A 14,206-nucleotide genomic window follows, 5' to 3' on the forward strand; every position below is an offset into this window, starting at 1 on the left:
GGAATATAACCTTCCAGATTTCCAGATAAAATGTCAATTATCATTGAAAGTAAAGGAAATGTTTAAAAAGATGGGCCTTTGGCATGCAACAGAAGTTTTGAGAACATAGTTTTGAGGCATGCGTTCAACAGGATGCATTTTTACCAATATTAAATATAAACATGGACCTTCTCAACAAGAAACACCTGCAAAACTAGGAAAAGAAACAGCAGATCAGATATCCATGTTTGCTGTACTTTTTTTTACTGTCCTTCACTTTTGTATTGGCCACATACTGTAATTTTCCATCCGTAAGATTATTACTGACTGGAAGAGGTTTGTGCTATAACATGGTAATTGTAAAGCGTTGCTACAGATTATGAAAATAAAGCCTTAACACAGATCATATCAAATGAGGACATACTGTTATTTAAGGTCAAAATACAATTATCTGACCATATTTGATAATTATGGAACAAACTGTTTAGAAAATGTAACTTAAAATGTTAATGTTAATGAAAAAGAACTCTGGAATTTCTGGTATTGCTAACAAGCCATCCATAACCACACTGCATGTAGGGCTACTCGATTATGGGAAAAATCATAATAACGATTATTTTGGTCAGTATTGAGATCACGATTATTTAACATGATTACTCATTGACTTCGGAAACATCACGCATTTTTTGATCTTTTAAAAAAACTTGTGTTTTTAACAGTGTATTTCCTTGTACTTGAAATTTAAACTGCACTGGGTAGGGGAGGAGGCTACTGTCATTTGTAGGGCTGAAACGATTAGTCGACGTTATCGACAATAAAAAATTTTTTATTGTCTAATAGTCATTTGATCTCATTTCGTAATGTAACACGTAACATGAGATCAGATATGAAACTAATGATGGTGCATGAGAGCAGCACTGAAGTTTGCACCTGACTGAGAGGAAGAATTATACAGCTCACAGTCCAGATGCACTCTAAACTTTCCAAACAGCTTTAGGTGATTTAGATCGCAAAGTATGAGGGAATTATAATTCAAAAATACAAAATAAGTAAATACAGAAGCACTCTCGTTGTGGAATAATTGGAGCTGGAGCTGCCGCTCCGTTGAAGCAAAACTTGCGTGTCGAGCGTCTTTAAAGGAAACACCCCGGCGTTACATCTTTAATGCAGTTATATTTAATGTGTTATAGCTTTAATAAAGTTCAAATAATACAGAAGCAGGTCATGTAAATAACTACAAACTCCCAAATTGGCATTTCTCTGTGCGGTCAGCACCTCTTCAATGAGTTGTGCGAAGTGTCCCGATCTAAGGGGGAGAGATTGAAACTGCACCCGGCTGATGCACACTCTGTCACGGGGACGCTCATCTCTGCACGCTTGCTGCAGCTGGATTATAACGTGATGGCTCACGACTTATTTAATCATAATAAATGTCACTGTGCATTTCTTATCGTGAAGAACATTGCCAATATGCAGCTTTATTAATGAGAGAGTTTTGTTTTTTGTGAGTTAAAGTTGGATTGAAGTGAACAGAGAGGTGAGAGTCTTCGCCCCATTATACACTGCAATAAAATACGTTTTTGATTTGTTTTTGTTTTGGCTTGTTTTCCAAAATAAATATCTAAAACTCCTTTAAAACAATGTACATTTACTTTAGGAGCAACACTGCAGAAGAAAAAACTGTTATCCGAGAATGTTGAATATAATATTAAAAATACAAATATTTAAAAATATCTAAAATTCCTTTAAAAAAAGATGCATTCAGCTGAGAAGCAGCATATATGATATTTAGACTTGCTTTTAGAGAATAAATCTTGAATAAGTATATTTTGTCTTTAATGCAATTGCAGAATTATAACAAAGTGAAAAAATACACTTATATACAAAATACACTTATATTTAAGATACACTTACTTGAAGACTGTATCTTGTTAAGGATTTTTAGACAATTTTAAATGGAAAACAAGACAAAAACACCTGATAACAATTGGATTTTTTGCAATGAATTTCTTTACTGAACTAAACTAAATAAAAAGTATATTTTCCCCTTTAATTCAGTAAATGTCATTTAGAGGTATTTTAAAACAATTATTTTGTCCTCATTATTGTTAGTAAGCAGTAAGAGCTAATGATTAATCGTTGCAATAATCGCAGAATAGTCGAATAATCTTTCTAATAATCGTTAGATTAATCGTTTATCAAAATAATTGTTAGTTGCAGCCCTAGTCATTTGATAAATATTTTAAGTATAAAATAAAGGAAAATAAAGAAGTCAAATAAAGAAAAGCCTCCAACGCCATCATTTACAGCAGGGGTGCTCACACTTCTATGGAATAAGATCTACTTTTTCATCATGTTATTGCAGCAAGATCTGCCATGTACAATAAAGGCTATACATTATCACAATTCCAAAATTTCTGTAGTCGGTAGTGAAATTTAACGATTCTCAATACCAGCTTCAAAACCACAACAAATAATAACACTAACTAATATGTTAATTATGGAAGAATGGTTTCAAGTTTTTAATTATTCAAGACTATTAAAGAGTCAGTAATAAAATAACAATAAAAAACAGCAATGAACAGAAATAGATTAAAAATAATAGGACAAAAAATACAAATTAAGAAAATTAAGTGCTTTATTTAACAGCTTTAAAAGTTTTTAACAAAAGTAGGCTATCAAGTATTCAAGTAAACATTCAGAATGAAATGCAACATAAAACTACTACTTGTTTTTACTGTTTGATAGTAATACATTAATACTTTTTAAAGTTACTAAAGTTGGGGGGCCTGGGTAGCTCATGGTTGCTATAATGTGTGGTTCTCGCTCTCGGTGGGGCACGTGGCGAGTTGTGTGTGGATGCCGCGGAGAATAGCGTGGGCCTCCACACGCGCTACATCTCCGCGGTAAGGCGCTCAACAAGCCACATGATAAGATGCAAGGATTTACAGTCTCAGACGCGGAGGCATCTGAGATTCGTCCTTCCCTACCCGGATTGAGGCGAGTCACTACGCCACCACGAGGACTTAGAGCGCATTGGGAATTGGGCATTCCAAATTGGGGAGAAAAGAGGAGAGAGAGAAAAAGTGTTTTCTCATTTTCTTGTTGTGGTTGTTTGATTATTATAACGACACACTGGACGGCAGCAGGTCTATTAGCTTACATTTATACTTACAAGTCCGACATTTTTATAAAAAATTTTCTTCGCTATTTACGTTCACTTTAGACATCACTCTCTGTGTTTACATGAATAAATGTATTTGACCGTTCAGGTGCGCATTAGCAAGAGTATTTTCGGAACACATGCGCATGTTCAGCACACACATACATCACCTGTCAATCAAATAGGGCGCAGCTGTAACTTGTTCGCTAGCGAATTATAAAATTACATGCTCTGGATTACTTTTATCAGCAGAATAAGGCTATAACAAATATAGCTGGTTATTTTATCGGTCGGGTAAGTAAAATTCTCTTTCACTTGCCCCTTCAAAAATCCACTTGTCTCGGACAAGCATTAATGTCGAGCCCTGATTAAATATTGTATTCAACATTCTCCGTAAAAGAAAAAATTCTTCTGTATTATAGCTCCTAAAGTAAATGTACGTTGTTTTAAAGACGTTTTAGATATTATTTTGGAAAACAAGCCAAAAAAGATGTATTTTGTTCCAGTGTATAATGGGCAAAGACTAAACTCTCTCACCTTTATGTTCACTTCGATCCATCTTTAACTCACAAAAAACAAACTTTCTCTTCTTAATAAAGCTGCGTATTGACACATATATTATGATTCACTATGTCGCGAGCTATCACATTAAAATCAAGCTGCAGCAAACACGTGCGAGTGACGAGCGTCCCCATGCAAGAATGTGCATCAGCTGGGAGAAGATTCAATCTCTTCCCCGGTCACTTCATGCAACTCATAGATGCGGCACTGATTACACAGAGAAATGCCAGTTTAGGAGTTTATTTTCATCACCAGCTTCCTTATTATTTGAACTTTAATAAAGGATGCTTTAAAAGATATAATGCTGGGGTGTTTCATTGCGAAACGGAATGCGGCACAATAATTGGTATATCTCGATTATCTTGTTTTCATAAACGTTGGAAGCCAAATTCATAATTGAAAATAAAATCTGATTAAACGCCCAGCCCTAATTGCATGCACCAAAGACTCGAGGTCTTGCAAAGCATTCTTCACTGTACTTCACCACAAAATCCCACCCCCTAAACTGATCCAGATCTCTTGACACTCAAAGAGAAGCTGTCTTTTTTTTATACTGATACCCCAGATGTGAAGCCTATTAAGATTGTTCCTACACTAATATGACTCTACAGAAAACTAGAGATGGAAATCTGAAGATGTTTTACTTTGCGCAAACACAAATTAATACTCCACATAGTTCCAAAATTGTTTCTCGCTATAACCTGGTGTGTCCTTCAAAGTGTCCTGCAGTACACATTTGGCAAATACAAATGGGAATTTTTCAGTACCTCATTTTGCAGAGTAAAGATCATCCTGTAAAAATGCTGCCAACACTAATCTTTGCCATAAATAAAAAAACAAAAAACTTTTGATAGGTGGGATGAAACTCTGAAAACTCCCAGTTAATCTCTGCATCTTGTTAAAAAACACTTTAGAAGGCTTTAATATGGCTGTGATCAGAAAACACATTGCTCCAGAGAGTCTGACAAGTGTGGAAGACAACGCTCAGGTAGAAGACAAAGAATGCCTCTTATCTCCAGCTCTGTCACCCATAATCACTCAGGCATTTAGAGTTAGAGTGAGGTCCTCCCTTTTATCTAGCCTATTATCAAAAACACCAAACCAAACTGTAGTGCTCTGAAATTTACTTTAGCACAGCTGGGTTTATTATGCACTGTGTGTAAACTTAATTCAGACTAATTTCAGTAAACCTCATTAGCAATTTTTTGAAACAAGAACTCCTGGGTGGTTGAAGTAGATTATGTCTCTTGGGTCCTCTGTAGGTGAGCCACACTCACACAAAACAGGATGTTTCTATGTGGCGGTGGGATATCTGAAGTGTCATAAAATGCGTTAGAAAGATTGAGAGTGTAATAGCACTTCATAAGCTTTTCATACCCATCTTGATAGGCAGGATGTGAATAGAGTAAAAGGGTCAGGAGTCAGCACTTCCTGTGACAGGGCCTGGGAAACAGGGCTCCCAGCTTCCAGACTCAAACTACGCAGGCCTTAGTCACACCATTCCCCCTACTGTCAAACTCAATTACACTCCAACCAATCTTCAACCCAAAGTTCATTGAATCAGTAGGGTTCTCTTCTTAATCTGTTTAATTTCAGGTGGATGTCTCTAAACAATGGGCCATCACCTTACACAGTCACCGGCAGCACAGGCAGTGGGAATTTCACCCTTTTGACAGTTTTGCTTGAAACACTCCTCAAATGCCCTTAAGCTGAATAAACTTGAGGTACAGATGCTGATGAATGCAGTGGTGGCAGAGGAAAAACTTACAAAGCATTCCACACTAATCCACAATAAATAAAACGAGAGGAACCTTCTCTGCAAAGTGCATAAAGCTAAACACAATATAAACAAACAGTGTTCCAGACTTTATGACATAAACACTTCTGACAGTAAACTCTAATCTTTATATAAATGTTCAGGGTCTTACATATCAAATGTCGATCTGCACTAAATTATTTCCCTTTTGCAAGGGCACCTTTAATGATTTTATGTAAATAAACTCTTGCTGTAAGTCCGCAGAAGGCTAGTGGTTGAGGAGCCTGCTTCATGTCTAACTGTCCTCATATATAATTTCCTAAGAGGCAGAGAGCTTCCATGGGTCACTAAAACCCACCACTCACAATTTATAGACTCGCTGTGCTACTGGGGTCAAGGCGACACCATCAATAACCCACTGAGCTCCACTGTATCCACTTCTTGTCTCAGAGAAAGAGTGGGGAAAGTGTAAACACAGTTTTCACTATCCCTCTCATCCTTGCTCTGTGGCTCGCACACTTTCATCTCCAGTATGCCACTATTTGTTCTCCGAGAGTGACTGTGGCCTGGGCTTTAAGTCCAAAGAGCCTGCACAGACAATGGGGGGAAACTCCAACATCACTTCGCTGCGTGTGTGTGAGCATGTGTTAAGAAGCCCGTGGGCCGCCGGCTCCGCTCCTCCATAGGCCTGTCTGTCTCGGCATGGGGCGGCAGGCCGCTCAATGGTAGCACCTGGCCCTTCGCTCCCCTTTTGTAAGGGTCTGACTTCACTGTATTACCATCACAACATCCACCAGCTGTCCCGCCACACCCCAGCACAACCCCCCCTCCCCAACACACATCCCCACCCCCGCCTTACTCTTCCAGCTGGACCATCTCTGAATGACACTCTCATGATCTGCCTAATTATCTCTTTGATTCAGTCGAGACTTTATCCCACACTGTAGCTGCACTTGCTTGCACGCTCTCTATGCTTGGGGATGAGATTAGAGGCTGACTCCTCACCTACAGTGACATTCCAGGACTCTTAACAACAAGTGCTTGGCCATTCCGTGCCTTGCCCTTCCCATAGAAGAGGAATTCAAAATGTAATGGACAATGGCAGGGCCAAAATTGAAAAAGTTTCAGGAATAACTAGTTCCACAACACAGTATTTCCTCTATTTCTCCCTAATTCAAATGTGAAGACCTCAGTTGAGGCTCATATGGGTTCACCAACAGGTGGTAAATTTTGTAAAAAGACCCCATAGTTATAATAAAACAAGATTAGCACACCTGTGCAAAAGTAAAGGCCCACAGTCAATAACTGCTTTCACAGAATATTTCAGATGTTGACCTTGTACCGGCTCATGAAAGTAGCCCAAAAACCATTGGACTGTGGACTATTGTGAAGAAGCACTCAGGGGAGAGAGTTAGTGAGGGATTACTCCTGTAATCTGTCATGGATTGCACCAGCCACTGAAGCTCTCAGCGCAGGGGACCATGAAATGACATAGGAGCCAAACAAGAACTAGGGCCTAGTATTTTCTTAATATGCCACAACCAGAGCCTGGTGGAACAACAGACAACATAAGTTCATAAATAAGCATTACTTGCAGTCCTATGGGGAAAATGTGCATAATATTACTGTCACTTAAGAGCTTTCGCGCAACAAGGATACCGCACTTGTGATAAGAATAATCAACTCCCTCCAGGCACACTAGCTCTCATGGTAAGAAAGGAAAACATGTAATGGTGAGGAACAGGTGTCTGGATGTTTTTCTCAGGGACTGGATTGCAACACAGCTCCACAATCTCAGTGGCGTTATTGTGAAATTCTGTGGTCCAACCAGTTCCGAGGCTCATCTACTCCTTACTACGTCTGATTTCAACCTTTGCTTCTGTTTGCCGAAGGTGCCATTATCCACTCTTTTCTTGGTTTTTCCCTCACTCACATATGCCCTTTCTTCTCTGGTCCTCCTCCTTCCAATCTCTCTGGTCTCTCCAGCAGTGCTGGGTTACAGGTTGGTATCTAGAGGAATAAAAGTCCCTTTCTGTTGTTTTGGTTCTCTGGTTTCATCAGGATCTCTAGGGAGGGGGTTGGAGTGGGTCTACTGTCCCCATAGCACAAGGACTGGTCAGACCACTCTCCTGAGGCTGGGTACTGCAGATGGTTGTATTACTGTGTTGTGTGGCATGACATTAACTGTCCCCCTTTTAAAAACAAAAACTCCTTCCCTTTTGCTTTTCGCAAGAACATAAAATGTCTGTTGTGATTACTATGATTTAATCCCTAATATAAAACAATGTTTGTGAATTCACAATCAAGACTCGTTGAGTAAAACAGGGATGAAAAAGAACCAAGCAAACATCATTTAACACTATTACACATTTACTAACATCCTGTGTTCATAACTTGGCTTGATGTGTGTTGGGTAATGATTAAAGACACAGGAGGCATTCACCATCTCCACACATATTTATCTAATTCCAAAATTTCATAAACAGTAACTTATATAGTTTTTAGAAACAAATCAAGGCCTTTTAGTTATGCCTTTTCCCTAAAATCCCCCAGTTTATAATCATTAATCAATAAAGACATTGACTCCCAGGTTCCACAACAACCTCTTCCTTTGGTGTGAGCCTGCATTAAAATGGCAGGTTAGAAGTATAAGGAGACTTCATCCAGAATACCTGGTCAGTGACCAGGTGATAACAGCTTGCCTGGGGGTATGAGATTCATTGGTTAATGATGGGGTGATTTAAGTAGGAAACTTTGTGCCTTGAGGACACAGAAACAAGAGCAGGTTACAGATATTAAATTACCCAAAGAATCTTAAAATCTTAATTTTAATAAAGAATTAACTTAAGGATTAAATTAATGTTAATCTTAATAACGATTAACATTTTGTCTTTTATACTAACACTTAATCTATATAAAATACAATATACATATCTCTTTGTTTTTACAGTCGTCACATAGTCCTACCATTAAGTAATAAACTTTATAAGAGGTCGAGGCAAATTTTGATTCTCAAATGAAGAATGAAAAAACAAACAAACAAACTGAATCCTCATTTCTTCCCCTTCAAACAACCATTGATTGGTGGAGGCACACCTTCCAAACATGTAAATGTATTGCTTATAGTTTAACAGCCTATTTATTTGGTGTTCACATACAACCACTGAGAGTGGTTCCCACGTACCAATGCCTCTTGGAAAAAAAAAAAAAAACACTAATCACCATGAATGGAAGCTAGAGTTCACAGACACAATTTTCCGAATCAGGCGGGAAACATAAAACAACAGCCCCAGGCTTTCATGTGATAACAATCACTTTGTATTAGCATAAACAATGAAGACAAAGCCTGTGTAAGGCCACGCTAAGTATTTGGAACCCTACATGGCATGACTGAAAAAAGCACAAATTGAATCACTATAAGAAGTTTAATAAAATATTGTAGGTGACTGATATCTTGTGGACAGGTGTGGTGGGGCAGAATGCATTATTGTTAACACTAAATTCTATGATCCAACCTGAGTTAAAGGATCTCAGCTCTGAGTCACTGAACACTGTGAATGATTTAGACTCTTATGCCAAGACTCAAAGGACACTTTTCAAAATATACAGTACACAGACCTACACATCTCCTAAAGCAATTAACCATGTTTGGCTACATTCTTACTCCTTTTTCTGCATTGTGAAAATGTATCCAAATGCTTGAATCTCAATGTGAAAGTGATAACCAAGGCTCAGTAACAACAGCAATAGTCATCCCGATCAGAACCAGAACAATCTTAGCAAACAGTGAGCTTCATCTGAATATTAAAGCAACAGAGTATGAAATAAAAGTGCATTTGCAATAATATTACTGTGGGCTTACAAGCATCTTGAATCGATACACATTCCTCCATTTTCACATGGTCTGTATTTATCCAAGCAGCGCAATCCTGTGGAAAGAGAAGGGCATATTGTTTATATCGAACAATAGCTGGAAAAGCTACTTAATTTCATGTTTAAAAACACTGAAATAGGACATATTACATATCATTTATATTAAAGAAATAAAGGTAAATAAAGGTGTCCAGCATATCCCAAGTCTTCTCAGGGTGTTGCACATATTGTCCCACATAACTTTACTCTACGTTTGTTTATTCTCTTGCAAGTATAAATTGCGTCTTATCTGCGAGTGTAAATGGGTGCCGTGCAATGCTGGAAGGGTTTGTCGTGAGATAATAATCAGATTCTTTCACACAGCCTCCTTCTTTGTTTGAGTGACAACTGAATTCAGCACGTGAATTCTTATCAAAAACGAAACCCTTTTGAAGGTGTATCATTTCCGTTACTGATCCAATACATTCATCAAGGTGGTAGTATTTTTACCTAAATCTAACTGTTTGCGCTGAATGATAAAATTGAACCTCACATAGCTGCTTATTTATATGGAAATATAAAAATAAATAAAAAAGGAGCTATTTATCGATTCCTTTAATTCAGAATTATCATTATAATTTTTTTATTTGATTTTGGTACTGTAAGTGTATTACCTAATTTGAACTAACTGAACAATGTAAAGTTTAAAATCATAACAAGTGGAAACCAAGTTGGATACCTTTCTGGAGACACTGACATGTTCAACTCCAGCAAACAAAACTACAGGTTGATTTGAATTTTGTTAACACTTTAAAATACGTTTCCATTTGTTAACATTAGTTCACATGAAATAACAATGAGCAATACTTCTACAACATTTATTAAGCTTAGTTCATGTTAATTTCAACAAATACTAACACATTTTTAAAATGAGTTAATTAACTATGATCTAACATGAACTAACAATGAACAATTGTATTTGTATTAACATAAACATTAATATTGTTAAAAATATATTGTTCATTGTTAGTTCATGATACCTAATGCATTTACTAATGATAATAACAAATGTAATTAAAATGCTTCCAGATTATTATTATTTTTTATGTATTTATTTTTTGGTTACACTATCAAATATATGTGAATGTAATGTTTTGAATCATTACCCCATCCCCCACACCTATGTTAAAACAAAGTTCAATTGTTAATGGTTCCTTGTTCATAAAAAGGGGCCAGTTTTACTCATCAAACCGTTTCATTTTCACGCGATCTCACGAACCTCCCGGTTGCATTCGTGAATTTTGAGAATAGCAAAGAGAAAGTGTGAAAACGCATATTATGATAGATAGGTTTTATAATCTAGTGCAGTAGAGACCTGTTGCAAATCTGAATGTAGGCTGCTGTGTACTCTGATAGGTCGTTTACTTAGAAGCGCAGCGAAGCAGACATTTACTCTCGTGGTATTTTCTCACGGTTCAGCCATTCAGACAAAGAAAAATGCATACCGATCCAAGCAATACATGACTGCCTTAAAGTGCTGATCTTATGCAGAACAACAAGACTCAGTTTATACTGACTCGTAAAAGTTACATTCAAATGCAACATTCATTCCACACAGATAAAGAGAGAGATAGTGTTTTTGGATGCTTTAAATCCATTAATTATATTCATACACAATGTGCAGCACTTATGCTATCGGCGCGTAAGTAAAAGTAGCCAACAACATTTAATCGCAAAATCAGTGTGCTGCTTTACGGTGTTTTTAAATGAACTGCATGACTCCTTACATCTGAAGAACCGAGATGAACACGATTATGAGAACTGACCGTCAGATGATGGCACAACCTGGTCTAAACTTTAAGAAGCTGCAGGCAAAGGCGCAAATGTGATGATGCTGAAGCATAAAATAAAAAAGCAAACATACAAATATAACATAAGTCTTAAAACGAAGAAAACGTATCAAGATTGTCGATGTTCTTCCACTGGTGCTGAAGTAACAGGTTATACGTCTACACATGTCCTATAACTCCGTTACACCAGAAAAAAAAGGCAAAATAATAAAATAAAATAAAAATATCAATCATCTTACCTTCACAATTTTGCGCCAGATATAAAATCGACAGAAATATCCACAGACTGTAATTCCCCATTTCTTTGGAAACTCGATCCAACTCCTTTTTTGAAATGTTAGCAATAATACATCCTTTAAAAAATGACACAGTGATTGAAGCTCCAATGAATCACATGAAGGTAACGCAGCGTCATAAAGTTAGCTTGAGTAATTTACATAGAAATTCAGCGTTTACGATATAGTCCAAATATTTATAGTCCGTATTTCCCTCTGCAGCTCGGACGCGGCTGCCGTGCGTCTCGAAACACCTCCAGGAACTTTTGCAAAAGTTTCCTCAGTTCACTTCGGATCGGAGTCCGGCGCCAAGTTTGGTATCACTCCGCCCCCCTCTCAAGTCCGAGCTCAGTGAAGGATGTTGTTCGGCCTTCCGCCTCATTGAATAGTGCGGATTCCGCAACAGAAAACTGCGGGATGCACTTTATAACTTCAACAAGTTACGATTTACCTTTGTTTATCACACAGATCAGCATGTAAACAAACGAAATGACAAAAGGTAAGAAGTTCTGGGTGTCATAAAGACAAATGGGATGATTGCTAACGGTAGCCACATCAAGGACAGGTAAAATAGTTGATGAAATTAAGTTTAAGGAATGTAATTTTCTGAAATAATCCTGATTTTTGAATTGAATGCAAGATGAAGAGAGTAAAAAAGAAAGTGTCACAAATATACTTTCAGAAATAGCAAACGTGAGGAGAAATTAGCAGGTCTGCTTGGCTTGTAAACTGATGTGACTTTGAAAATAATGAAACACCCTGCGCTGACAAATATAAGTGCTGAAAACATCAGAGAAACAGAGGTGACACTTAAAGCAAATAAAATGTTTAAGGTATAGTTCAAAATGGCTTAAAAGCCATGCTAAGGAGAGCTAATTAACTGCTAGGCCTCAGCAAAGCAGCAGACAAACAAACCGGACCACAGGCTTTAGATTACAACCTCTAATGTTCCGGGTTCAATACAAGTTAAATTAAGTTGACAGCATTTGTGGCATAATATTGATTACCAGAAAAATGTATTTGGACTCGTCCCTCCTTTTCCTCCTACTCACTGTTTCAAAAGTACAGACACAAGACATAAACAATACAATGTTAACATCATTTTAGTGTGATAATTCGCTTACATTATTTTCTGTGTAAAGTTATATCCAATTTTACAACTTTGTTGGCATGACAATGTAACGATAAAACTACGATTTAAACAACTTTACAGCTCAAATAATACTTGAGTTTTAACAGAAGAATTAATGTAAGTGCTTTTATAAAATTATAAGCTTCACATTTCTGCCTTTTAGGGTGTGTTCACACTTGTTGTTTGGTTCTCTTGGTCCGGACCAAAAAAGAAAATGATACATTTAGTCCTGTTCACTTAGCATTCACACTGGCATTTTTAACACCAAACCTAAAGATACAAAACAAAAGGCATAAGGATAAGCTGACAACCTGATTGGACAGCTTTTATGATGTATATTATGTGACAGAACTTGTCGAACATCCAAAACAGTGCTGGCTGCTGGGCTAAATGTGCTCGTTGGACCCCCTTTCCCTTAACCTATCACTGAACATTTTGAACACTTGAGCATTTTTGAGCATTTTTTCCCCCCCAGTATACTGGAAATATGCACGTCGGGCCAAATGTTAATAAGGAACTTTACCTCCTCATTGCTCCATGTTTGCCCTCTGCTCATTTTGTTTTGCGTACACCACTCTTACCGCTCTTTCTATGTTATCAAATCACGTGATTTTTAAGGTTGCATCTTGTGACATCACATCCTGTTATTGGTCCGTTTGGACGTCTTTGGTCCATGCTGTGTTCATATATCAGTCGAACCACACCAGAGATCGTTTGGAAGCGGACCGAGACCTACTATTTATGGGGTCTTGGTCCTCTTGTTTGGTGCGTACCAAGGTTCGGATGGCAGCGTTCACACTTGTTCAAATGAACTGCACTAACAGAGCAATCGCACCCGAATTCGTTTTGAACCAAACCTGCCAAGACTGAACACACCCTTAAAGCCTCCAAAAATTGGCCACATTCAATTCCATTTTAAGTGCCTCACTGTAACCCAGATTTTCGCTTAATTTAAAGAAAAGGAGGAATGAGTCAAAATTAATTTTTTGAGGTAATCAACATTATGCCACAAATGCTGTCGATTGAGCTTAACTTGTATTGAACCCGGAATATTCCTTTTAGGTATACAGTAAACTTATGAAGTCCCACAGACATTTGGTAAATTAGTAAATGATGCAAACAACTAACACTAAAATTATACCTACAGATTTGGCAATCAGTTCTAGATTACTGTACAAACTTTTAAGTAATTTAGGGCTGCTTGTCTGTGTATGGCTACTTGTTTGTGTGTGTTGTGCTGAAGAATATGAACAGAATATGAGTTGTGTTTGCGAGATGAAAATGAAACCAGCCCTCCCTCGTCTTTCGCAAAGCAGCATGGATGTTCATTGAACCTGGCCTGTTGTACTAATTTTCTGCAACATATAGAGACTCAGTTGTTCTGTGGCATAGAACAGAGCTGGTTACTTACAGAGACAATGGCAGTGATTTGAATGAGAAAAGGGCTGATGCATTATGACAAAGTTTCTCTCTGCAGGGGGGCAGTAGGGGGAGGGGGCAGAAAACTATCATTCAGGGATGTGGTGTGTGTCTCCCCCTTAATCTATTAAATAAATTAGTGGCAAGCAATGTCTATGGAATCTAACAAGCTCATTGTAAATAAGTTCGTTAGAGAGAATGACATCATGTTGGGCAAAG

General features: G+C 37.6%; 1 protein-coding gene across 1 annotated transcript in view; it reads right to left on the bottom strand.

Annotated features, from left to right (window-relative positions):
- LOC127450071 (neurogenic locus notch homolog protein 2-like) overlaps window positions 1–11,685 on the bottom strand; it is a 46,814-nt gene extending 35,129 nt beyond the window's left edge. The window contains exons 1-2 of the mRNA XM_051713799.1: window positions 11,401–11,685; window positions 9,322–9,388 (exon numbers count right to left, since the gene is read on the bottom strand). Coding sequence (XP_051569759.1) covers window positions 9,322–9,388; window positions 11,401–11,461 — 128 coding nt within the window. The 5' untranslated portion in view covers window positions 11,462–11,685. The remainder of the gene's footprint in view (window positions 1–9,321; window positions 9,389–11,400) is intronic.
- Window positions 11,686–14,206: the final 2,521 nt, after the last annotated feature.

This window comes from Myxocyprinus asiaticus, chromosome 13 (assembly GCF_019703515.2).
Source record: "Myxocyprinus asiaticus isolate MX2 ecotype Aquarium Trade chromosome 13, UBuf_Myxa_2, whole genome shotgun sequence".
Lineage (NCBI taxonomy): Eukaryota > Metazoa > Chordata > Actinopteri > Cypriniformes > Catostomidae > Myxocyprinus > Myxocyprinus asiaticus.